Source organism: Chiloscyllium punctatum, chromosome 25 (assembly GCF_047496795.1).
Source record: "Chiloscyllium punctatum isolate Juve2018m chromosome 25, sChiPun1.3, whole genome shotgun sequence".
Taxonomy (NCBI): domain Eukaryota; kingdom Metazoa; phylum Chordata; class Chondrichthyes; order Orectolobiformes; family Hemiscylliidae; genus Chiloscyllium; species Chiloscyllium punctatum.
Genome location: NC_092763.1, coordinates 20,188,484 through 20,216,421, shown reverse-complemented (window position 1 = coordinate 20,216,421; position 27,938 = coordinate 20,188,484). Strand labels below are relative to the sequence as shown.

General features: G+C 42.5%; 1 protein-coding gene across 4 annotated transcripts in view; it reads right to left on the bottom strand.

The window, feature by feature from the left end:
* pls3 (plastin 3 (T isoform)) overlaps nt 1-27,938 on the bottom strand; it is a 118,356-nt gene that overhangs the window by 49,686 nt on the left and 40,732 nt on the right. For 2 of the 4 annotated variants that reach the window (XM_072594779.1, XM_072594782.1), the window contains exons 2-4: nt 14,426-14,538; nt 8,703-8,866; nt 70-199 (exon numbers count right to left, since the gene is read on the bottom strand). In XM_072594779.1, coding sequence (XP_072450880.1) covers nt 70-199; nt 8,703-8,866; nt 14,426-14,492 — 361 coding nt within the window. In that variant the 5' untranslated portion in view covers nt 14,493-14,538. Of the gene's footprint in view, nt 1-69; nt 200-8,702; nt 8,867-14,425; nt 14,539-24,614; nt 24,721-24,775; nt 24,928-27,938 lie in introns of those variants that run through there. The other 2 variants (XM_072594781.1, XM_072594783.1) reach the window with 2 other exon arrangements.

Below are 27,938 nucleotides of genomic sequence, written 5' to 3'. Positions count from 1 at the left end.
TTGCGCAGTGAGAAAAAAAAACTCCAGTCACATTACACATGAATAGTGATGCAATGGAGTAGAGGATACCTGAATAAGAATGTTGGGTTCCTTCACTGGACTGAAGAGATGTTCCACCAATGGCACAGATCCCTTCTCTCCTGTTGATGGCCAGTCTGAACGTTTTAGCAACATGGCTATTTTTCAAATCTTGAACAATCTGTGAATCAAAGAGTTACATGAGCCTCTCATTGGCCTCACATCCACTTTAAAATATTTCATGTCATATGCACAATTATACTGTAACATGCCATTTAATATTACAGTGTAATAATCAACACATGTCAACGACAGGATATTTTCACCCTACTTGGCTGATCTATGCTTAACGTAATAAGGTGATAGGAAAACGATTCAGTGCCTGTTGTTTTAATTCGCTTTAGTCAGCATCAAACTTCTGAACTGAAGGCTAAAGTCTTCCACATTTATCCAATCATTAATCACCTTGTCAGTAAAACCACTCTTTCACCGACTATCTCAATGACCACAAAGGCATGCACAACCTCAAGAGACAAAAGCCTTTCAAAGATTTTTGTGGCTCTGATGATGATGATTCAATGGTGCACCAAATCTCGAGCAGATGCGTGTAAATCAACAGTAGAACAAACACACTTTGGAAGCACATTTTTGTAAATATTACACAGCAATGGATGCACAACTGAAAACATCTTAACTGCAGTAAAACAAACGTGAGGGGGACTGACATTTACATACTTCCTATTTCTAATGCATTTTGTGTGACTTCATCTTGGTCTGATGTATTAACCAAAGCATTCATGCACGTTAAATAGCCTGTGTACATACAAGACTTGACAAAGAAAGCTCTGTGCTGAAATTAAAGGTGAGATGTATCTTAAATTTGTGCACCACCACATCAATGCGTTTTGAGTACCTGCAATGGCATCCACGTCCTTATTAAATCTGTTACAAGCAGAGAATGATAACTCACATGAATAGTGAAATAAAGCTTGGATATTAATGTGATGTTGAGTGCAATTTTCCCAGAATTCAGAGTCTTATTTCAGGAAATTCCAATGAAATGTAAAAAAGAAAGTTGTGTGTTTCTTGATCCTTCAGTGGGGTATCTTCTTGTCGAATGGAACTGTTCATTCTAGAGCACATCTTTGTGGATCAGAAGGCAAATTCATGCTCTCAACTACTCCACCCACTGGTTTACCCGACAGCTCAATATTTCTTCATTTCATTGAATCTAGCACTGCTGAAAATCAAGACACTGTGCACAGTTACCCTTTTGACACACTTTTCCAACACTGCCAAACTACGGCACCCTTCCCTTTCTTAAACACCGAACCTTGACATCACCCCTTGATGGTCACTGAACTCAGACTACCATTTTAAAACATTGTGCTGTCCTGCTTTGACCATCAATCTCAACTGGGAAATTTTGCAAGGAATGAATTTGATACTCACTACTCACTCCCAGAACAAAACTACTTATACACCACTCAGAGTTTTGATAGAATTTGTGATGTGATTTTTTTCTTTAGAGGGTAGGAGATTGAGGGGGTCCTTTATAGAGGTGTAGAAGATCATGAGGCGCATGGATAGGGTGAATGCACTGTTTTTCCCAGGGTTGGGGAATTGAGGACTGGAGGGCATCAGTTTAAAGGTGAGAGGGGAAAGAACAAAAAAGGGTATCTGAGGGGCATTTTTTTTTTACACAAAGGGTGGTACGCATATGGAATAAGCTACAGGCGGAAGTGGTTGAGGTGGGTACATTAAAAACATTTAAAAGGCATTCAGACAAATACATGGATAGGAAAGGTTTTGATGGATATGGGCCAAGTGCAGGGAAATGGGGTTAGCATGGATAGACATTTTGGTCTGCATGGACCAGTTTGGACCAAAGGGCCTGGCTCCATGCTGTAGGACTCTATGACAATGCTGGGCATACCCACCTTCTTTCCAATAAAATGTCATTTGCAAGAAAGTGTGCACTGCTAGAGTCATAGAGATGTACAGCATGGAAACAGACCCTTCAGTCCAACTCATCCATACCAACCAGATATAATAACCTAATCTAGTCCCATTTGCCAACACTTAGTCCATATCTCACTAAACCCTTCCTATCCCTACACCCATCTTGGTGCCTTTTAAATTCTGTAATTGTACTAGCCTCTACCACTTTCTCTAGCAGCTCAGTCCATACTCACACCACTCTCTGAAAAAGTTGCCCCTTAGGTCCCTTTTATATCTCCCCTACTCACCCTAAACCTATGCCCTCTCGTTCTGGACTCCCCCACCCCAGGGAAAAGACTTGGTCTATTTATCCTATCCACGCCCCTCGTGATTTTACAAACCTCTATAATGCCACCCCTCAGCCTCCGATGCTAATTAAATGAGCAAACAAAGGCAAACACCATATTCTACCTGGATCAAGTTTAATGTAAGGTCAGATCTGTATAAAATTCTCATCTTCCAGTTATCAGATTGTGTTTTCCCTTTGGGTTAGTCATCCCAAGTCTCACATGACCTGGCACACTGTACATTATCCTGCTGTTACCACTCTCCCAGTCAGAGCTGATTGGTAGGATTGGACTTGTGGTATTCCCGAAAGATATGTAACTGAGTTCCACTTTTAAACATGTTTATCAATAACTTAAATGAAGGAATAAAGAGAATAATTACGCCAAACCAGGGAGGCACAATAAGCCAAGTAAATAGGAAGGGAAAGTATCACAGGGACATTGGCAGGACAAGTGAGTGGGCAAAAACTGGCAGATTTGTTCAACATGGGAAATTGAGGAGTTACCCTGTAATGAAAACTATCCATCATTTTCAGCTTAAAAACTAGAAAATAGCTCACCCCTCATTAACTGCCTGATAGAGTTGATCATTCTAATGAACACAGATTTGCCTATTGACGTCTGGCACAGGAACTTCATTTTGGTAGCTGATGAGATAATTTCTAGCTCTGCACATCTCAAATGGCAACCACTGATTAGTCCACCGTGATCATGTCTGCAGCAACAGTTTTAAATTTATGACCTCATTAAAGGAAAGGCCGCTAGAATCCTCAGTAATTATTTTGAGCAATCACCCGCCCCAGCTTTTCCGGACTAAGTTCCTGAATATTTTTGAGCATACTTTCATGAGCTGCTTGTTGACTTTCATCCAACGTACAACTGATTCGGGGAGAAGGCAGTTTGTTATGGATTAGGCCAGACCACTCAAAACATTCTTAAGCAGGCAGCCCTACACCTAACTTTTCAATTTGTTTCGGTAAGTGTACAGTGAAAATTACCCAGACTAAGAGAGCTAGGTTGACTACTAGATTTTAAAACAGACAAAAACTTTATTCACAAAATTAACCAATGAAACACAAAGAACAGAATAAAGAACCCCTACAGAACTCAACCTACCCAGCTAGACTTAATTATGCTGTTCCAAATAAACACAACAGTCCCAATAAGCAAACTCCCTTTCAAACCCAGTATAAGGAACACATGCTTACAGGTTGAAGTTGAAGGGCAGAAAAGAGAGAGAGTTTCCACACAGCTCCCTTTTGAACCTCCAGCTGGTTCAAGACTGAACTAAAACAGTTCAGCTCAGCTCAGCTAAATAGCTGACCACTCCCCTTTCCTTATACAGGTCGCTTCTAAAACATGACCACTTTGGCCTGAAGTCTCATCTGTTTACATAAAAACAAAACGCCTCAAAATCCTTTTCACCTCTCTACCAAACCAGACTGATCATAGCCCCACCCAGTTTATTGCCCCTCTGAAAAAATTCAAGGACAGTGTCTCCTTGAGCCAAGGAACAGGTTTGAAAAAAAGGACTACCTTTGTGACAAGTTACCAACAGTGGCTGCCTGAAAGCTTCACTGAAATATCAATATCAAAATTTCCTAAGAAAGTTCAGCAAAGTAGTGCAAACATAATGGTACTCACTGATAAACTAGCTTTAGATCTGGCTTAGGAAGGGCTAACTAGGAATAGAGTATGAAATAGCAGGAAACACTTTTTCATATCATGTTCAAGGGAATTTCATGGGCGTGTTGTAAGATAGAACATCTTTCCCTCTTTTTATCACTCATCGTCATTGTCAAGTACAGGAGGGGGTCCTGTTACTTTGCTCTAATAATACTTATAGGTTGAGGTGCTTGCTTTACTTCAGAAATTTCATATTTGACTTCCAATTCAATTATCTCCTTTGCCTACTTAGCATTAAATTGCTTATATGGTTTTTCAACAAATCTATACTCTTGAGAAACCGCTTTGAAACCACTCAAGCTAATTTGTTCTTGAGCCATCTGAGAAGACACATTGTTAAGAATTAGAAAGAAACTCTACTTTAAGACATTAATTGACACAGTCCCAGCAAGTGGTGCCCCAAATTCCTCCTACAGTCACCATGGCAAGGAAATTGCCAAATTTCCTCCATTTCTAAGCCGATGCTGGCGTGTGAACCAGGATATGTGGGAATGAATGATGTAAGATACAACATTGTCGCTAGTCCTGATAGAGGAATGCTTCTAACTGAAAGCCAAAGACATTAAAACCAAATCATTCAGTTACAAGGTGCCTCCTAAGCTTTGAGAGCACTTCAGTTACTTGAAAAGTGGGAGAGCATCAAGCCGCCAGATCTTACTTTACAGCAAATCGGGAGGCGATGGCCCAAGTTAGAGACCCAGAGAATGTTCTGGGAGGTCCGGGTTAGAGTCTTGCCACAGCAGATGGTGGAATTTGAATTCAATAAATATCTGGAATTAAAGAGTCTAAATGATGACCCATTGTCAATTGTTGGGGGAAAAAAAACATCTAATATCCTTCAAAGAAGGAAACCACTGTCCTTAGCCGGTCTGGCCTACATGTGACCCCAGACCCACAGCAATGTGGTTGACTCTTAACTGGGCAGTTCAGGATGGACAATAAATACTGCCTGGTCAGCAATGTCCTCATTCCATGAATGAAGAGCAAACAAGAAAAGTTGTGAAAAAATGCAACAAATACTTAAATGAGGTCTAAACTGATAATTAATATCTCCAATAAAAGTCACCTCAAGAGGGTTCTCCAGCTTTTTAAGTATCTTGAGAAACATTTCATGAGGCATTCTGGGCTTAAATAACTTGAAAAGAAAACCAGAGGGCAGAATTCATGACAAAATAGTTGCTGCTGACTTAAACTCTTTAACCTTGAAACTCCTGCTGGGAAACAGCAGTCATAACACAGGGAAACCGCCTACACCACCACAAACCCAGCAGAAGGGAAATTCGACCAACTGGTTAAACTGTTTCAAAAGATTTACAAACTAGAACAGGAATGTGCCATTCCCCATCACCCCACCCCCAAGTCATTCCCCTCCATTCAACAAGAAATGGCTGTTCTGTCTGTGACCTTAATGCCACATTCCAACACATCATCAGTTAGCTTCACCCGGTATTTAGATTAGATTAGATTAGATTACCTACAGTGTGGAAAGAGGCCCTTCGGCCCAACAAGCCCACACCGACCCTCCGAAGAGAAACCAACCTATATTTACCCCTGGGTAAAAACAATGACTGCAGATGCTGGAAACCAGATTCTGGATTTGTGGTGCTGGAAGAGCACAGCAGTTCAGGCAGCAGCCGAGGAGCTTCGAAATCGACGTTTCGGGCAAAAGCCCTTCATCAGGAAAAACCCTTCATCCTGATGAAGGGCTTTTGCTCGAAATGTCGATTTTATTGCTCCTCGGATGCTGCCTGAACTGCTGTGCTCTTCCAGCACCACAAATCCAGAATATATTTACCCCTGACTAATCCACCTAACATTATGGGCAATTTAGCATGGCCAATTCACCTAAGCTGCACATCTTTGGACTGTGGGACGAAACCGGAGCACCCGGAGGAAACCCACACAGACACGGGGAGAATGTGCAAACTCCACACAGACAGTTGTCCGAGGCGGAAATTGAACCCGGGTCCCTGGCGCTGGGAGGCAGTGGTGCTAATCACTGAGCCACGTGTTAGTCAAAAATATATTTAACTCAGGGTTAGAAATATCGCAAGACCCTGCTGCCAGCCTGCTCTCTGGGGAAGAGAAAGTTCCAAAGAAAGGATTTCTCTTCTTGTGACTTAAGTGGACGACCTATTTTTAAACTGTCCTTTTTTGGTCCTCAGTTCTGAGGAAGGGTCACTTTAACCACAATGTTAACTGATTTCTCTCCACGATGCTGCCAGACCTGCTGAGCTTTTCCAGTAACTTCTATTTTTGTTTGTCTAGTTCTAGTCCACCTCTTTCATTATTGGACACAGGAATTGAGCAACTCAGCCCTTTGAGCCTTATCAAGGTCCCTCAGAATTTTACATGTTCCAGTTAGATCGCTTTCCATTCTTCAAAAACTCCAGTGGATAAAGGCACTAACTGTTCAACCTTTCCTCTCAGAGGTCAACAGCACACCCAGGAATCACTGATTTTCCTCATAACGTTTTCACAACATGTTTAAGCATCGACAAAATCTGAATATACTATAAACATTGGATAAGCAGTCTGTGCATACACAGAGTAGATAGAACAAAACATTTGATTTTGGCAGAGGAATAAAGTGCAGATTTATAAGTGATTGGGAAAAGACTCAGCAACAACATGAGGAAACAGACTTTTATGGAGCAAATGGTTATGATCTGGAATGCACTGCCCAAGAGTGCAAAGGAAGCAGCTTCAATAAAGGCCTTCTGAAAAGAATCCGATAATTATCAGCTAAAAAAAAACATTTGGAAAGTCACAAAATAAAAGGTTTGGGAGTGGGGCTAGCTGACTTGCTTTAACAGAGAGCCAGCATGAACACACTGAGCTGAATCAACTTTATCCATTTCATGATTCTACTTTTCTATGGTCACAGCAGTCTTCAAGCGTGCTTTTTTGTGTGTTACTGAACACTGAAACTGCATATGTAAAAACACTTCAGTCTCCAACTTGGACAGTACAGCATCTGAACTGTGGGGTAGAAAAACAGAAACTGTAAGGTCCACGAAGCTGATTTGCTTGAGATACCCCAAAATTTGTCAAACTGTACACTTTCCAGGCCCCTTTGATAAAGGGGCTTGTTTTCCTGGCTGCGCTGAGATTCCATGGAATCAATAGGGACTGTCATCATTAATGTGGATGTGGAACCAGGAGGGTCAGGGGGAGGAACAGAACCGATTCTAGCCTCAGCTGGACAGCTGATCACCCCCTTCCACTCTCCACCTAAACTCTGCAACAAAGCAGCCCAGCCTGCTCTCCAACATCCCCTCCCTTGAAGCTACTGCCTCTTTTTTTTTGGGGGGGGGGGCACAGGGAAGGGTTTAAATGAGCAACCTCAGCACATTCTGACTGTAAATGAATATGCACCAGAATTTGGGCCCAACATGCAAAGTTTTGGCCTGAGCAAATCCAGAATATATAAGCAGTGCAGTATCAGACTCTGTCCAAGGGGTGACAATTCAATGTGTCTGGCACTGCTCCTCTGACTGACGAGTATTATATCAAGTTTGAGAGAGACTTTGACTATCTTTCCATCAGGCAGGAGAAACTAAAAGAATATAACAATGTCCATGAAATAAAACAAGAGGAGAATTCCTCAACAATCACAAACATAAAACAATCTGATAATCCATTTGCTTTGCAACCCAGCACAATCCACACATTCCATAGACATGTTGGAACTAGAGGTAAATCATGCAAGTACTGCTTAAAGCAGACCCATCATGAACCACAAACATGCAGAAATTGCTGAGAAAGAAAAAAATAGGACTTACTATGCACCCAGAAACCAAAACAAAAGAGGGTTTAATAAAAATGACAAGTATAAGTGAAGAGATCACATAAAATATTAAAATTCACTTTAAAAAATAACATTGAGTAATACAGGTTAGCAGTTTAATACCCCATGATTTTTCACGCTTTTCTCAATTCAATTTTTCAGCTTCAGTTACTGCGCATTTAAAGTTTTGATTAGATGCTCTACAGTGTGGAAACAGGCCCTTCGGCCCAACAAGTCCACACCGACCCTCCGAAGAGTAACCCACCCAGACCCATTCCCCTCTGACTAATGCACCTAACACAATGGGCAATTTAGAATGGCCAATTCACCTGTCCCATACATCTTTGGACTGTGGGAGGAAACCGGAGCACCCGGAGAAAACCCACACAGTCACAGGGAGAATGTGCAAACTCCACACAGACAGTTGCTGGAATTGAATCTAGGCCCCTGGTGCTGTGAGGCAGCAGTGCTAACCATTGAGCCATCATGCTGCCCCTTATGCTGTTGGATTCATGAAAAAAAAGGATAAGGAAAAGGAATGCAAAATTGTTTTCATTTACTGGGCTTGCTAGCATATTTACAGCACATGATGCTGACTGAATAAATCATGCGAACAAGGATCCCACACTTTTACTTCAGGACCTGCAGATAACCAGATGAATTGCATCGCTCTGCGGCTGAGCACAAGCATTCCAAAACAAAATGCTAAGCAAGAGCAATTAATAGTTGCTAAGTTGTTAAGAATGGAATCTTAACTCTGCACTTGTTTTACAGATACTGTGGGGTCAGTCACTGCTGGATTAATTAATGTCTAACATGAAGGACACAGTAAGTTAGGAATGTGGGGCCAACGAGCAAGCTAAGTTCTGGGCTACAACAGATTTCTACGTAGACTGAGCTCATAGCACAAGGACACTTACAGAAACAAACTCCTCAAAGCTGATCTTGCGATCTTTGTTTTTGTCTCCTTCAATCATGAGATTTTCAATGATTTCTCGTATTCTGAAGCCAGGCAATGAAAAATTGGCTTCACGGAAAAGATCACGGAGTTCCGAGTCATTAATGTAGCCATTGCTGTTTAGATCTATCCAGATAAACAAAAGTTTTACAATTAAAAATAAAACAACACAATCATATGTAATACTTGTCAATTTGGAAAAGGCCAAATCAGCTCAATTTCCATCTTCAAATGCATCTAACAGATTATACCTCCCTGGTAATCACTTAAGGTTAAAACCAATTATAAAACATATTATAAGTTTATGATTACAATTTGCATCTGTCTGCATGTTTTATACCAACAATGAAAAGTACATCTCAGTCTTGCAAATGACGTGAAAGACATTTAGCACATATGCCTATCATGGTGCATTTAGACAATGTTTTCTTCCTGTCTACGCACCTTTAACTGCCAAAAATGTTTGCTCCATTTCACCATGCTGTCAGAATTCTGAACAACGTTCAGGTGAAAATGACAGTGAAAGTTTGGTTTTCATCACATTGCGAGGTTTCAAGAAACAAAATGCAATTGACTCAAAAAGTATACTTGAGTGCAAACCGTAAATTGAGATCAGAACAAACAAATCAGGCAGAGGTCCGCATTTAATCTTAGAAATTTGCTATCCTTTTAAGTGACATTAGGACCATTCAATGAATGACTTCCTTTAGTATTTTTCAAGAAAGAGTTGGATAGAGCTCTTAAGGAAAGTGGAATCAAGGGTTATGGGGATAAGGCAGGAACAGGATACTGATTGAGGATGATCAGCCATGATCATAATGAATGGTGGTGTTGGCTCGAAGGGCAGAATGGCCTACTCCTGCACCTATTGTCTATTGTATTAGAAGCTTATGACATTGATATTATTATTGACAAAATTGAACCTCAAACTCATTCATGGAAAACTTTTGAGTGTGGAGTACGAGGGGTAAATTTCTCAGGAAACTCCCTCCCTACTTTTTTTCATTGGCAAGGAACAGTAAGTCTTTTTGATGCCACAAGTTAAAAATGCATGCTGCTGAATTAGAAGCAAACCAGTCATTGGTTGCAGGTCAGTATTAAAAATGTGTATGCTTGAGTCCTTCTTCCAAGTTAACAATGACTGACCAGTATACACAAAATAAGACCCTAAATCACAACCCACAAATTGTGTAGATTTAAGAAATCATCCTACAAAAGGAAAAGCAAGTAGTAAAAGACAGGGAGAAACTCCGAGCAGTCACCATGATCCAGGCAAACTACTGGACCTTTAGACGGATGAGCCCCCAGGATCAGTTGGCCTGCATTTGTGTGTCTTAAAAGAAACAGGCGCAGAGGTAGTCCAAACATTGGTTAAAAATCCTCACATCTGTTGGATTCTGAAAGAGTGCATTGGAAAATAACAGATGTAAGTAAAGCCATCATAGCCCCAGAGGGCCAAAGGGCTGCTCTTTCAGAGTGACAGAGAGATGATTGGTGGGGTGGGGTGGGGTGAGGTGAGGGGGGTTTCACGTGAGGGTCACCATACCTTGGGAGAGGTACATGCTTGAGAAGGTAGGACCTTCGTGGTGAGTCAGTCATTGTGGGAACTGAACCAGTGCTGTTGATGTCATTCTGCATTGCAAACCACTATCCAGCTGACTGAGGTGGCTGACCCCCAACAAACATAACACCTTCATTCAGAAAGCGGGGGGGGGGAAATAGGAAGAAGGAAACTGTAGACCAGCTAGTCATAGGGAAACTGCTAGAATCCATTATCGAGGTGATTATAGCAGGATACTTAGAAATCAGATTCAACATGGTTTTGCTTAATGGAAAATGCTGTTGAACTAATCTGCTTGAATTTTTTTTTGAGGAACTAACAAACAAAGCTAGATAAAAGGGAACATGTGGATTTTGCATACTGGGATTTCCAGAAGGTATTATCAAAAGTTACCACGTGAAATAAGAGCTGATGTTCTGAGGGTAACATTTGAATAAATGATTGGTTAGGTTAACAAGGAGAAATGGGTCTTTTTCACCTTGGCAAGCTGTAACCAGTGGGGCGCTATAAGAATCATTGCTGGATTGTAGATATTTGCAAGCTGCATCAATGTCTGAACATTGGGTCAAAACTAAAGTTTGTTCGATTTGCTGGTGACATCAAGTTACATCAGAAAACACATTGCCAAGAGGTAGTATACAGCCTGCAAAGTGATACAGATTGGCTAAGCAAATGGTCAAAAACAGAGTGGATGGACTTTAACGTGAACTTGCTGACTTTGCTGGAAAAACACGGAATGACGTTACCAAAACAAAAATACATTGCAGACCTGAGTGGTACAGAGGGATCTCAGAACACTGGTACATGAATCACCAAAAGATATTGCATTATACAGCAATGCAAATGGAAGGTTATTGTTAAGACCATAAGACATAGGAGTGGAAGTAAGGCCATTCGGCCCATCGAGTCCACTCCGCCATTCAATCATGGCTGATGCGCATTTCAGCTCCACTTACCAGCATTCTTCCCGTAGCCCTTAATTCCTCTAGACAACAAGAACCTATCAATCTCGGCCTTGAAGACATTTAGCGTCCCGGCTTCCACTGCACTCCGTGGCAATGAATTTCACAGGCCCACCACTCTCTGGCTGAAGAAATGTCTCCGCATTTCTGTTCTGAAATGACCCCCTCTAATTCTAAGGCTGTGTCCACAGGTCCTAGTCTCCTCACCTAACGGAAACAATTTCCTAGCATCCACCTTTTCCAAGCCATGTATTATCTTGTACGTCTCTATTAGATCTCCCCTTAATCTTCTAAACTCCAACGAATACAATCCCAGTATCCTCAGCCGTTCCTCATATGCTAGACCTGTCATTCCAGGGATCATCCGTGTGAATCTCCGCTGGACACGTTCCAGTGCCAGTATGTCCTTCCTGAGGTGTGGGGACCAAAACTGGACACAGTACTCCAAATGGGGCCTAACCAGAGCTTTATAAAGTTTTAGTAGTACATCTCTGCTTTTATATTCCAACCCTCTTGAGATAAGAGACAACATTGCATTCGCTTTCTTAATCACAGACTCAACCTGCATGTTTACCTTGAGAGAATCCTCGACTAGCACTCCCAGATCCCTTTGTGCTTTGGCTTTATTAATTTTCTCACCATTTAGAAAGTAGTCCATGCTTTTATTCTTTTTGCCAAAGTGCAAGACCTCGCACTTGCACACGTTAAATTCCATCAGCCATTTCCTGGACCACTCTCCCAACCTGTCTAGATCCTTCTGTAGCCTCCCCACTTCCTCAGTACTACCTGCCTGTCCACCTAACTTCGTATCATCAGCAAACTTCGCTAGAATGCCCCCGGTTCCCTCATCCAAATCATTAATATATAATGCGAACAGCTGTGGCCCCAGCACCGAACCCTGCGGGACACCGCTCGTCACCGGCTGCCATTCTGAAAAAGAACCTTTTATCCCAACTCTCTGCCTTCTGTTAGACAGCCAATCCTCAATCCATCCCAGCAGCTCACCGCGAACACCATGGGCCCTCACCTTGCTCAGCAGCCTGCCGTGTGGCACCTTATCAAAGGCCTTTTGAAAGTCTAGATAGACCACATCCACTGGGTTTCCCTGGTCTAACCTACTTGTCACCTCTTCAAAAAATTCCAACAGGTTTGTCAGGCATGACCTCCCTTTACTAAATCCATGTTGACTTGTTCTAATCAGACTCTGCTCTTCCAAGAATTTAGAAACCTCATCCTTAATGATGGATTCTACAATTTTACCAACAACCGAGGTTAAGCTGATTGGCCTATAATTTTCCATCTTTTGCCTTGATCCTTTCTTGAACAAGGGGGTTACTACAGCCATCTTCCAATCATCCGGGACCTTTCCTGACTCCAGTGACTCTTGAAAGATCTATTAATTATTAGTCTCTGGAATATAATACGAGGGAGGCTTTATCACATCTGTACTGGGTGTTGGTGACAGCGCATCTGGAATACTGTGCCCAAGTTGGTTTCCTTATTTGAAAAGGAAACTAGAAGACATTCAGAGAAAGTTCACTCAATTGAATCCAGGAATAAGGGATTTAATAGGTCGGGTCTGTATCTGTTGGAATTGAGAAGTGAGGAAATTTTATTGTAACAAATAGTCTTCAGCAGATCTAATAGGAAACTGGAAACGTTATAGAATCCCTAGTGCAGAAACAGGCCATTCAGCCCATCAAGTCCGCATAGGTCCGCCAAAGAGCATTCCATCCAGACCCACCGCCTTACTCTATCCCTGTAACCACTGCGTTTCCCATGGCTCATCCTCCTAACCTGCACATCCCTGGACACCATGAGCCATTTCCCAAGGCCAATCCACCTAATCTGCACATCTTTGGACCGTGGGAGGAAACTAGAGCACCCAGAGGAAAGCCACACAGACATGGAGAATGGGCAAACTCCACACAGACAGTCGCCAGAGGTGGGAATCGAACCTGGGTCAATGGAGCTGTGAGGCAGATACGCTAACCACTGAGCCGCCATGCCGTTCACGCCCCCTCTTGTGGGGGAAGCGGAGTTCCAGGGGACTCTGTTTGGAGTTGGTGATTTTTCTTTCTCTTAGAGAACTTTAGTGTGGAATGGTCTTGCACAGAGGCGGTGGAGGCCGGCTTATTGAATTACTTCAAGGCAGAGTTCAGATAGATTTCTTATCAATACCAAAGTTAAGGGTTATTGGAAACCAACAGGAAAGTAGAGCTTAAATAGCAACTAGATGAACTATAATTTTACTGAATGAATGAGTATGAATGGTTTAATTGTGCTTCTAAGTCTGATATTGAAAAGGGAATTATAACGCACTAACTGTAGTTCCAGTAAATGAATCTGGTGCACCAATATTAATGGTGTACACCAGCTAGAACACAAGTAGCCATACTGAACACTGTGGTTACAGCAACTTCATTTATTTTTGCTTTAAGAATTAGAATTAGAATTCCTACAGGGCGGAAACGCCTTTTGGCCCAACAAGTCCACACTGACCCTCCAAGGAGTATCCCACCCAAACCCATTCCCCTACATTTACCCCTTACTCATGCACCTAACCTATATCCCTGAACACTATGAGCAAGTTAGCATGGCCAGTTCACCTAAATTGCACATCTTTGGACTGTGGGAGGAAACTAGAGCACCCAGAGGAAACCCACGCAGACACGAGGAAAATGTGCAAACTCCACACAGACAGTTGTCAGAGGCTTGAATTGAACCCAGGTCCCTGGTGCTGTGAGGCAGCACTGCGAACCACTGAGCCACTTTTATGCAAATGAGGCATATCCCAATAAAATAGGATTGATTTAGTTGGGTTGGCAATGGATATGCACTTAACACAGCAATGTGGCATGCAAACCAAAAGTGAAACAAATAATCCCATCAACTGGCAGCATTGAGAACATGGTTTATGTTGCTAGCTTTTCGCATGAGGGAGTCAAATAAGTGGTTGGTCTTCAGGGTTCATGCAGTTACAGCAGAACATTGGTCCACCATCATTCTTCACCTAGGGATATCATCAAATGATTAGGAGAGCCAGGTTCTGACCACTTGATGGTACCACAGGTAGATCCTGCTTAGTCAATAGCCATGTTTATGTGACTCACCAGCAGTGTGCTTTTACAGTTGGTCAGAAAGCATCTGAGGGCTACTCACCAACTTTTTTAAAAGCCTCATGGAGCTCTTCTAGTTCATCCTTTGCAATCTGTGTTACGGTATCCATTTCCTTTCCCACCTATATAATCCAATCTCAAGGTCTGGATTTAAAACTGTAGGGGGAAAAAAAGAGAGAGAAATATTCCATTAAGACCTTAAACATCAGAACCACCTCTTTGTACTCTCGCGCAGACTGAAGCAATGGGAGCGCGGTTACAATATTTTGCTTAGTTTCCGGAAACCACTACTGCCGACAGGGACAACTGTCCTGTGGGAATGCAAATTGAATCATGGAATTGTTATGGTGTAAAAGGGAAGCCATTCAGTTTATAATCTCTGTACTTGCTCTCCAAATAAATATTTCATCTTGTATCATCCCTCTCCACATCTTAACTGCACGGTGTGTGAAGTAGTTCACCCTTGTATGGCTTTGCCTCTTTATTCTCAATCCTATCAGGAACAGTTTGTCCCCCATCTCTTCTGTCGGGACTTCATGAATTCGAATATCTCGATCAGATCTCCTCTTGGTCATATCTTTTCCCAGCAAAACTGTTCAAGTTCTCCAATCTCTCCTCATAGCCATGTTGCTCACCTGGAAACCGTTCTAATAATCTGCACCCTGCTCCTGAAGACTTATTCTCAAACATTAGGCGCTGATTGCATGAGTGTTAGGACCCTAGAATATGGCAGAAAATAAGACACTGATCTGCTGGAATTTACATCAGTAGCTGCATGGGCAAGTATTGGTGCACACTTCTATTTCATGGAAACGACGACTTCCAATCTGCAGAAACCAACCTTCAGATTTAACAGGAAACCTCATTGATCAACTTCAGAACTTTCAACAAATTGAAAATAAGTTCTGAAGGAAGGTCCCTGGACTGGGACCTGTGTTTTCTCTCCACAGATGCTGCCAGACCTGTGTTTTTCCAGTAATTTCTGTATTTGTTAAAAAAAATCTGATCTCCAAATTAAATGGTGTCCCCCAAGTACAATTAATCTCCACATGTATTAGGACCTACAGCCACTATGGGTGACACTACACACAATCATTCATCCTCAAAGCAATGCTTTGTCTTGCACAATACAATGCAACTGTTACATGTGAACGGCAATCCCAGAATCTCTCAAACAACCTCACACAAGTTCTAATGATGCACAGTTTCATCCCCACTATCTTTCCTGGTGTGACACCAACACAACTGATGACACACTATTTTCAAGTGATCTCTCATGCTGTCTCTTGCACATCAGGTAAGACAAGATTGCAAATACGCATTTCTTCAAAACCCATTCCACTCCTTGGACATTTACGTGGAGAATTCAAACACAATATGTTTTCCCGACAAAGTCCTCAACAGGGCTTAGAATAAAATTGATGTCCAACTTAAGGTGGTAACAGTGTGAATAGGTTAATTCAGAGATCTAAAAGTCATGACAATGTGCCTTCTACTAGTTCCATTTTGAAACCTACCCAAACAGTCCTCTGATATTATACTTGCCCCCGTCCAAAATGTGCCAGTTGAGCATTATTTGTTTTCCAATTCTTTACTTTCACTGCAGAGAGGGGAAAGAGATTAATGTTGTGTCGTTATTCATTGCAAGTAAATTCAAAGCTGACCAGCCATATCACCTCCTTCGACTCTTGTGAGATCAGGAGTCTTGCCAATCTCTTGGACAAAAGCTTTTAAAATCCACGACGTGAGAAAGTAAATTTTGTAATGTTTACACACCCTTGTTCAAGCTAGCAACCAATGAATTGGCACAAGGTTGGATATGGTCATTTTACCAAATGTCTCACCAAAACCCAAGCCTGCAGGCCCTCCCGTTTCTTCCCCTCCAAAAGACCCATCCAGTCCCCCTCCACCAAAACCCTCCTCCGCCTCCCCAAATGAATCCTCCCCCTCAATAACTTTTCCTTCAACTCTTCCCATTTCCTCTAAATGGGGTGGCCACAGGCACTCGCATGAGGCCTAGCTATGCCTGCCTCTTTGTCAGCTACATTGAACAGTCCCTCTTCAGTACACATCCAGGCACTGTTCCCCAACTCTTCTCCTGTCACATCGATGACTGCATCGGTGCTGCAGCCCGCACCCAGGCTGAACCGGAGCAGTTTAGCAACTTCACTAACAACTTCCACCTTGCCTTCAAATTCACTTGGTCTATCTCGGACACCTCCCTCCCCTTTCTTGACTTCTCTGCTTCCATTTCCAGCGACATGGACTGACATTTAACACAAACCCACAGACTCCCATAAGTGCCTGGACTACACCTCCTCCCACCCCATATCCTGCAAAAACCTCATCCCATTTTCCCAATTCCTCTGTCTCTATTGCATCTGCTCTGACGAGGAGATAATCCATTCCCAAGCACCCCAGATATCCACTTATTTTAAGCAACTTGCTTCCCCCCCCCCCACTGTCATCCAGACAGCCCTCCACCATACCTCCTCCATTCCTCACGCCACTGCTCGAAATGCTCCCCTCAAACATAAAGACACTGTCACCTTTTTCTTTACTTTCAACCCTAATAGCCTCCACATCCAATGTATCATCCTGAAACACTTCCACCAACTCCAAAAAAAACCAGGACATCTTCCCCTACCCACTCCTCTCTGCCTTGCGGAAGGACAATTCACTTCACCACTCCCTGGTCCACCAAACCCAACATCCTCCTCCACCTCCGTCTGCCACACCCGTATCTTCCCCTGCAACCGGAAAAGATTTTCTCTACACTGGTGAGACCCAACGTAAATGAAGGGCACATTTCACTGAGCATCTCAGCCGGGCCTGTGAGGGCCAGCCTGGCCTCTCGGTCACTGCCCATTTCACTACCCCTTCCCGACATGTCTGTCCTCTGTCTCCTCCGTTGCTGCTGTGAATCGAACCACAAGGTGGAGGAATACCACCTTATCTTCCGCCTGGGCAGCCTATAGCCTGGAGGACTCAACATTGAGTTCTCCAATTTCAAGTACCTACCCACCCATCCCTCAACTACCTTCCCAGCCCCTCCTTCCATTCCACTTACCGACCCTTCCTCACAGCCACCAACTGGACTCATCCCTCCCATTAACCAACCAAGTTGTATCCACTACCAGTATTCACCTATCACTACCTCACCATTCCGCCCCTCTCCTGAACCTCTCCCCGCCTCCCCTTTATCTGCAGCTCCCCCTACCATCATCCCCAGTCCTGAGGAAGGGTTACACTCAAAATGTTGACTCAACCTCCTGATGCTGCCTGGCTTGCTGTGTTCTTCCAGCCTCCTGCTTGTCCATTTTGGATTCCAGTATTCGCAGTTTTTGTCTCTGCCATTAGTTTCAGCCTTCACCATGATCAACAAACCAGGACCAGGCCAGTTCTAAAGTTCAAAAACAATGACACAGACTTTCCAAAGACCAGAAAATCAGATGGGAGTTGCAAATGGGGACTCTAAAATCCCCATTGGTGCAAATTCCCCTACATCTGAGAGCTTGAAAAAATATCTATTCAAATCGGAGAATTGGGAGGGTTCCACTGAATTTTAATAAATAAATAGTTACCCAGGAATAAAAAAAACAAACAATTAAATACCTAGTCCATTTCCAAGGGACTATTAAACTGATCTACCAAGTTACCCCATGAAACCCTCAACTACACCGCTCCTAGACCCTTCCCCACCCTCCTTGTTTCCTCATCTCCTCATACCCTGCCAACCCCCGTGACCCAACAACCCACTCTGCACCCTAGCCTCACAGCTCATGGACTTACCCTTTCAGAGGAGTTAAAGATCACATAACACCAGGTTATAGTCCATCAGGTGAATCACCTTATGAAGGTGCAGCGCTCCGAAAGCTAGTGCTTCCAAATAAACCTGTTGGACTATAACCTGGTGTTGTTTGACTTTTAACTTTGTACACCTCAGTCCAACACCGGCGTCTCCAAATCATGCCTTTTAGAGGAGCTATCAAAATGGCTGCTTGCAATACGGAGCCCTTAAAATCACAGAATATGGCAACTAACTGCCATGGAAAAAGGGGCGCCATTTGTCTTCTCTGATGACCCTGCACTAGAAGGAACTTGTCAGAGTTAAGTATGGGCTGTGTATTTCTGAAGGCACCCTGATCAGAACCTCCTGTCAGAGATGCGGAACACTTTCATCTTGTGAACAAAGAACAGGAATGTCAATCTGTGTGCGATTACAACTCTTCAGAAAATCCACTCGACATGTGAGACAAAAGGCTCGCACTACAAAATGTATACACAATCTTACAGCATCATACAGCATGGAAACAGAGCAAACAAGTCAAGCACCCACACGCACCAATTCCCAGTCTCTCCTCTCCTTGCTATGAAAGAAGCAATTCCATTGGCAAATAAGTAAAACTGCTCCAAGGTAGTTGGCAAAAGGCAACATTTTTTTAAAACCGCGTGGTAAAAGAGCTGACAGTCCATTCGACGGGAATAACTGCAGTTCGGTGAATGGACCAGCAGTGAGAAGTACAAAATAATTTCAAAAACTGTTCACATGCTGCTTACCCACACCAAATAAGACAACAACATAGCAAAATAATCCAAAGTTCTCGAGGCGAAGAGAAACCAGACGAACACTGTTACTGAGCCAAGGACAACAATATTAGGACACTCAGTTAAAGAATTAGGCTGCAAGGAGACTCTTGAAAAAAATGAAGAGACTGGGGATCGGAGGCAGGCAATTACAAAGTTTGGGATTATGGCAGCTGGAGGAACAGTCAATGCTACAGCACAGGAAATTGGAGTGAAACACAGGAATCTGGGGAAACATCAGGAACCAGAGATGGAGGAAAATCAAAGAGTTATAGGGCTGTAGGAAGTTATCGAAATATGACCAATTTAGAGTATGATTTCCAAACCCCAGTCGGTTCAGTATTCCACAAGAGGAGGGTATGAAAATAAAGGCTAGCACTGACAGAATAAACTACATGATGAGCCCTGACTACTCTCCTTTTAAGACAGGTCTGCACTTGTAGCTACATTCAAATCTCAGGTGCCTCTCAGTAAATCAGTTTAAATATAATCAATTTATTCAGTTATCTTCTTCTTAAATGGGTAAAATGTGGGTACAGAGTTCTTTTCTCCTGCCAAGGTTTGATATCTACTGTTGAACTTGGTCTCAGCATTGCACAGGAACTGGAAATAGAAAGACACGAAGGGAGAGACTTAGTCAGCTGCCTGGTTTCTGATCAACCTTACCTCCCCTACCCTCCCTTTCTAGACAGCCAAAGATGCACAAGTGTCACGTGACTCAGACAGAACTAACTGGGCTTGTAGTCAGCTCTGATACCCACTCAACTAATATCAGACATTAACAATGGCCACTCAGAAAAGGTAACTGATCACTTTTAAAAGTTGTAACCAGTAGCAATAGTTACACAAACAGCAAAAGTTATTGCTCTGCTCTTTTTCCACTCCAGGCAAAGTGAGGAAAACATTCTTTCAGTGCAGTGCAACTGTCCTAGTACATTATTCCTCCACTACATTGTGTCACACAAAGTTTGAGCTGTTGCTGGGCAGAGGTCAATGTCAGGAATGCAGTTTATGTACACACACAGCATAAAGTCTCAAATGGAGAGCGCGGCAACGATCGAAGCTAAAGCAGGGGGAGTCTGGAGGTCAGCAGTGCACGTACACAGAGTGTTATCCACTGTATGAACAGCAACTCTGAGAAATGAAGGCGGGGTGGGGGGGAGAAGAAAGTGCCTAACAGCACTGTTCGGGAGTTTCAGGATTTGATCCGGCAACAGTGCATATAATTCCCAGGAAGGACAGGGTGGGATGTCCCCATGCATCTGTAGCCTTGGTACTTCGAGGTAACAGAGGTCGTGTGTTTGAAAACTGTTGTTGAAGGAGCCAGGTTGCTACAGTGCATCTTCTAAATAGTACACAGAGCTATGTATGATGTTTTGGTGATGGAGGGAGTGAATGTTTAGATGACGAGCCAATCAAGTGGGCAGCTTTATCCCATACGGTGCCAAGCTTAAGTCTTCTGGGAGCTACACTCATCTGTGTTTTGACAGTATTCCTTCAGAGATTATGGGCAGTCAGGATGTTAGTTACTCTCTGCAGAAGTCCTAACCTCTGACCTACTCCTGTAGGCATATTGCCAAGGTTGATCAGGTTCAGTTTTTGGTCAATGAAAATCCCCAGGATATTGATAGTGTGGAATTCAGGAACTGCATTGCCACTGAATGTCAAAGGGATTTGGTTAGACCCTGTTGTGCTGGACAGGGTCATTACCTGGCATTTGTGTGACTTGCCACTTATCAGTGTGGAGCTGGAAAAGCACAGCCAGTCAGGCAGCATCTGAGGAACAGGAGAGTTGACGTTTCAAGCAGGAGCTCTTCAAATGTCAACTCTCCTGCTCCTCAGATGCTGCCTGACCGGCTGTGCTTTTCCAGCACCACACTTTTCATCTCTGATCTCCAGCATCTGCAGTCCTCGCTTTCTCCTAATTGTCACTCATCAATCCAAGCCTGGGTATTGTCCAGGACTTTCTGCATATGGACATGAACTGTTTCAGTACTCCACTTCTGATCTAATCATGGCAGGAAACTCATTGATGAGCAGCTGAAGATTGTTGGGCCTACCCTGAGGAACTCCTGGGGCTGAGATGATTGACCTCTAACAACCACAATTTGGGTCAGGTAACTTTTTTTGTAAAAACGTTCAACCTATTTTTTGAAGCAACCTGCTCACAGACATTATTAGACACCTCTGGAGCATGTGGGACTTGAACCTAGCCCTCTCAGTCCAGGGCCAGGGACTCTACCACTGTGCCACATGAGGGCCTTTTAGGTGATGCGTATGATTCCAAGAAAGGTTTCACCTGAGTCCCATTGACATCAACTTTAATTGGCTACACATATAAAGAAAGTAAAAATTCTATGCCCCACCACAATTCTAATTTTTATTTCATCAAACCTTTCAACTCAGTTTTTCTCCTCTACCCAAAATATACTCTGCGATGAATTGGATACAACTGCATGATTTGTTCGGCCATTTCAGGTGACAATTAAGAGTCACCCATATTGCTGTGGATCTGGAGTCAGATCAAATAAAGGTCAGATTTTCTTCTCCAAAGGCTAAGCAAATCACATGGGTTTTTGCAATAAATCACCAAGAGTTTCATGATTCTTGTTGCTGAAACTTGTTTTTAATCCAGATATTGTTAATTGAATTTACATTTCACAAGCTGCATGGTGGAGAGGGTGCAGTGGATTTGAACCCATATCCCCACAGTATTTAAAAAGCAGCAAAATACTCTGGATGCTGGAAACCTGACATGAACGAGAAATATATTGGAAATACTCAGCAGGTTTGGCAGCATCCAGACAGAAATATCAAGTTAGTGTTTCAGGTTGATCTTTTATAGAACATAGAACATAGAAAAATACAGCTCAGTACAGGCCCTTTGGCCCTCGATGTTGCACCGACCGAAGCCTACCTAACCTATACTAGCCCAATAACCTCCATATGCTTATCCAATGCCCGCTTGAATGACCATAAAGAGGGAGAGTCCACCACTGATACTGGCAGGGCATTCCATGAACTCACAACCCGCTGAGTAAAGAATCTACCCCTAACATCTGTCCTATACCAACCTCTCCTTAATTTAAAGCTGTGTCCCCTAGTAACAGCTGACTCCATAGGTTCTCACTGTCAACCCTATCTAAACCCCTAATCATCTTGTAACCTCTATCAAATCTCCCCTAAACCTTCTTTTCTCCAATGAGAACAGCCCCAAGTGCCTCAGCCTTTCCTCGTACGATCTTCCTACCATGCCAGGCAACATCCTGGTAAACCTCCTCTGTACCCGTTCCAGTGCCTCCACATCCTTCCTATAGTATGGCGACCAAAACTGTACACAATACTCCAGATGCGGCCGCAGAGTCTTATAAACTGCAACATGACCTCAGGACTCCGGAACTCAATTCCTCTACCAATAAAGCCTAGTACGCCATATGCCTTCTTCACAGCACTATTTACCTGGGTGGCAACTTTCAGAGATCTGTGTACATGGACACCAAGATCCCTCTGCTCATCCACTCTACCAAGTAGCCTACCATTAGCCCAGTAATCCATCTTCTTGTTACTCCTACCAAAGTGAATGACTTCACACTTAGCTACATTGAACTCCATTAATGTGCCACTTTTCAGCATTCATTTTATCAGGATCAATCATTTCTTTTTTCACTCATCCTCTCTCAAGTTTCTGATTCACAGTAAATACATAGAGCTACTGTTTAAAATAAGGTTGAAGAAGTTTTCCATCCTATACCCATTAAAACATTTTGCAAGAATATGAATTTAAGTGAAAACCAACAATTACACAAAAAAGCTTAGAAAAAATGTGCCACTTTTCAGCATTCATCAAGCTCTGTAATACCAAATTACCACATTCTAAAAAGTACCAAAAAGTATGTCTATCTTTGATCAGTTCCCAAAATCTGCTCCAGATACAGCATAAAGCAGAGATGGAATAAGTTTATTCCATCAGTTTTTACAGTATCATCATCGGTAGAATGGAGAACATAGGTGTTGCAAAGCAGAAAAACCCTTAGACGGTGTGCAGTGTGCATTAATATGAAGGAGTTATATTCAGGAAGCGGAACACACTCCTTTGAGCGAAGAGGTCTAAAAGGAAAAAGTTGAAAAGCCCTTCATGATTATACTTGGCTTGAAATGCTGAATCAGAACAGGCAGCTTCCTTTGAGTCAGTGATAAGTGGTCAATTTCAAATGGTCATTCAGAGACAGATGTGGTGCATTTTTGGGGGAACATACCAATTTATAATTAAAAAAAAGTAGGCAAAACATCCAATACCAGGACCCAAAAAAAGGAGGAATTTCATCATTCAACTTTTCTGCTCAGGACCTACCCCTTATTTGGTAGCTGTTTCTACTTTTTGATTCATTTCCATTCAGTCGATCAAGTATTCACAATTCAGTCGAAAGGTGGCCAATTGCCAGAGGGAACGCGTTGCTTTTTCAGGTGAGACAGGACTGTGGGCACACCCTCTGGTGTTTGACATGATACATGTGAGACTATTCATTTTCCCCATTCTGAGTAGATTGATCACACCTTTTACCTACACTAGCAAGAGGACTGGGAGAATGCATTACAGTCGCACATTAAAAAAAAAGGTATTTATCACCAACAATCTGAGCAGATTAAGTTGCACCTCCTCGGCAATTTATCTCATTTACAATCTTGGGCTGAATTCAAACAACCTTCCCAAGTGAGATCATCAACACACACCTTACTCCAACTAAAGTGAAAGAACAAGATTACTTTCAATAAAGGAGTTAAATTCTTTTAACAAAGCGGAGGAAAATAAAAGACTAACTAATGAGGAAATGTGCTCACTAAAATAAATCCAGTGGTGGAACACAAGGTTCACTTTTCCCAACAAGAAGAATTGCATTTCAAACAGGTTTGCTGCAGACAGTACAAGTCAAATCTTGAATATTTCCTTCTCTCAACCATTCCACCTCCACACAAAGACTCGCAAATTCCAGGTGAAGAGCCAAAAAGGTGCCTCCTAAAAAAAAAAGCACCCAAATCCTCATTTTCTTTTACAATATTACGCATAGCAATAAAGTAATAGATACAAATGAGCAGGGACTAGACTGCACCTTAAGACCCCTCTGCCACTGACTCCGTAAGCAAGTGAATCACCCCATTTCCTTTGAGATTTGGTGATGAAAGGTCTGAAAACAGATCCCACCAGCTCAGCGAGTAAACTGACAACCTGACCCCATTTCATATTCACCTCATCAAAACTCAAACCAGCTACTCATTCTCCCCAAACTGCAGAGTGTATAGACCAATACGCTAAAAGCTTGTCTCAAATCACTTAGCTACTCAAAGACACCAGTGCAGTCACCGGTGAGGCAGTGGCAAGGAAATAGTGTGAGATTGGCGCTTGCTACAGCTTTCAGCTCGAATACTGAAACTCCACTTAATCCTGCTGTCTGCAGCAATCTTCACCTTTTAACAATCAAAGTCATCTTCCCGTTTTGAAATGCCGCAATTCAGCATGGAGCAACTTACTGCTTGATACAATAAAATCCTACCAAAAGCAAAGAGAGTTTAATCTTCAGATCTAGTTTAATAATAACAATAAACGCTACTGAACGCCAGGACAAACCGAGTGAGGCATAAAATCAAACCTGAAGTCAATTATCCTGCAAGACCAAATGTCACATTTTGAAAAGAATAGACACAGATCAGCCGAAATGTCAAGTTGTTCAATGCTTAGAAAAAACTATTAAACATTTTCACTGAGCCAGACACGCTGATGAACACAACCATCACCAAATCGTTAACTTACCGAGACTGTTCTGTGGAACAAACAGCAGAATAACTTCTCTCAAGGCAGCCTCCTGTTTAAAGTAACAGCTGGTAGAATACTCTCCCACACCCAACTGGCTCATTGTACAGCATTCCGAACTGCTGTGCACAGAACATTAAGTAACATGCCACAACATACCTAGGATGTTAGGAACAAGCACTTTTTGTTGCACAACTGCTTCAAAGATGAGATCTCTTCCAATTTTGTGCTTAGGCTAGCTATGTTTATTTTTTTTTTCAAAAAGCAGTTTTACATTTACTGTACATAATGAATGGATTTTAAGCCCAATTGTCTCCCCATCCCACTACCCCAACCCCTTCTCAGAGATTTGGATTCCTTACTAGCAAGCAGCTTCATAGTTGTTATGTACTTTGTCGAGGCATCAGTTATCCAACTGGGGAATGTTAACTGCATATTCAATTCTGGTGAGTGTGACAACCAAGCCCACCATCTGCATGTTCTTTCTTTGTTTCACAAGATAGTCAAAACAATTAGGTTCCCTCAGACCATTTGACATCTTTTAACGCCAGTATTACACCAACACAGCCAAACAGTTTGCCAAGATTCAGGCTGAAAACCTTTCTCATGACTTGTGCTGACTCCCATTGTGAAGGGTTTCCTGCCTATGATCTGAAGGTTTTCTTTGCCCCCTCAGTCTGCAAAATATACGAAAGTACCATTTTGGGTTTGCTTTCTCAACCTTATTAAACATCCTACATGTCTGTAACATTTCCTGTAAGACATCCAGTCAGAGTTGAGGAATCTCTCAAATTCTAGTTCCAACATGGATAACAAGTTACCAGAATTGGGACAACCAAACCTCTCCACCCAATCTTGCCCCCGAAGTCCAGAGTTTAAATTCCTTTTGTATTCACTCTTCCATGAGATACAGCATCACTGGCCCATCCTTAAAGGGAGTAGCTTGCTTGGTTATTACAGAATGGTATCATATGTAGACTCAAGTGAAGAATGGTAATCCAAGGGAAATATCAGGGATGAGCATTGTGCCACAGAACAGTAATCTGGAACAAAATCCTGCCTGTTGAAGTCCAGGAATGGAAACTGGCTTAATATTGGATTGTCCATGAAAACGGTCATACTGAGGACCTTGAGACACAAAAGACTTAGCCTTTAGTCTGTAAACTCCACCAAAATTTCCATTTTCTAGTCACCAAATTCATCTCTCTTCCCTTGGTGTGGTATCTGATCCCAAGGTGGGCAATCTGGCCACATACCTTATTTCCAGGCCCAGAACACTGCTCAGACCACCCCTCCCTCACCTGACCCACTGCTTAAACTTCCCTCTTTGCTGACAAACCTCCTGTCTCCTATCCCTCATACTGCAGGTCTACTAAAATGCTGCTGCCCACGTTTGAACATGCACCAAGTAAGTTTCCTCTCCCAGTGTTAAATTACCTTTATCAGCTCTTGGCCATTAAGTACCTCTATCCTTGGTCTCAAGTCTCTCAATTGGTTTGATCCTCTTCCAGCCTTGATCGCTAACCTTCAAGACTGGCAAGTCTAGACTTATCAATGATCTTGGGACCTCTGACTTCAGCTACCTACCTCAGTTGTCCCCTCATTTCAGACTCTCCATCCTCCTTTAAGATTCTCTTTAAAAGTCTACTGCTTTGGCCAACCTTTTGGTCATCTACCCTAACATCACCTTGTGGGGCTCAGTGTCAAATGGTGTTTGAGATCATTTCATTGTCGATATTTTCTCAAACCATTCAAGCAACGTTATTACACAGCTCTGGAGTAAGTTGGACTAGAACCCAGGCCTTCTGGATCAGAGATATGGACACTACCACTGGGTCACAAGAGACTTTAACATTTTCCGTATTAAAAAATGAGAAACATACTTCATCAGTTTGGATGTTGAGACTTCAACAAGTGAATCTCATGAATATTTATCCGCTGTATACTTTGACGTGACATAGGTGCAGATGAATAAACTCATGCAGAGAGAGCTTAAAGTCCCAAATCACAGCATCCTACCTAATAGGCTGAACACTTTTGCCTCTCCTAGTCTCCAAGTCGCAGTAGTTTGAGACCCGCCATAACACAGTGTTCAATGTTGCTCCAAACTACAGAATACTAATTGTTTTTATACGCTTTGTAGAATAGTCGAGTCGCCAACTCTGAATAACGCAGACTTTTAAACTCATCTTAACAAGGCCAGCCCAGAAAGCAAGACGAAGGCTGAAGTCTCTAAAAATATTAAATTGGCGCAAGTTGTTTCCTGTGATGGAAGCAAAATAATTTACTGAGCCAGAATTCCACAAGCAAGCTCATCCTGTGGTTAAATGCAAACCACTTAAACATTAAAGAACTCGAGAAAGTCAATATTTATCTAGTTTTTTCTAATGTATTTCAAATCACATTTGATATTACATTAAAGCTTTTAGCACATGATAGTGTCCTACAGTAGATTTGTCAGCCTTCAGCTTGATTCTGTGCAACCAAATCTCTTGATCTAGCGTACATATTAACACGGTATACAATACAGACCTGAGCCCACACCTATCCTGACACACAGACTGGCAACAATCCTTATTCATTCAACAGGTTGGGTCAATGAATTTTACAGCCACTTAAAAATTTTGAAGACCAAATCCTTATATGTACATTCAGCTGGCATATGGCCATTTTTGAACAAGAGTAGTTGCCGTTCATGTTGTCAAACCAGAAGAAATGAGAGCTTATTGAATTTTTATTCACTTGTAGGACATGGGCATCACTGGTTGGGCCAGCATTTATTGCACGTCCCTATTTGTCCTTGAGGTGGTTGTAGCGAGCTGCCTTCTTTAACTACTTCGATCCGTGTGCTAAGGGTTGACCCACAATGCTGTTAGGGAGGGAATGACAGAATTTTGACTCAGTAACACCGAAGGAGTGGCGATATATTTCCAAGTCAGGATGGTGAGTGGTTTGGAAGGAAATTTGCACGTGATGGTTTCCCATGTATTTGGTGTCCTTGTCCTTCGAGATAGTAGTCATGGATTTGGAAGGTGCTGCTGAAGGATCTTGCATGACTTTCTGCATATTGATAGTAGCACAGCGCGTACTAAGTGTTGGCAGTGGATATTTGTGGATCTGGTGCCATTCAAGCGGGCTGTTTTGTCCTTCTTGAGTGTTGTTG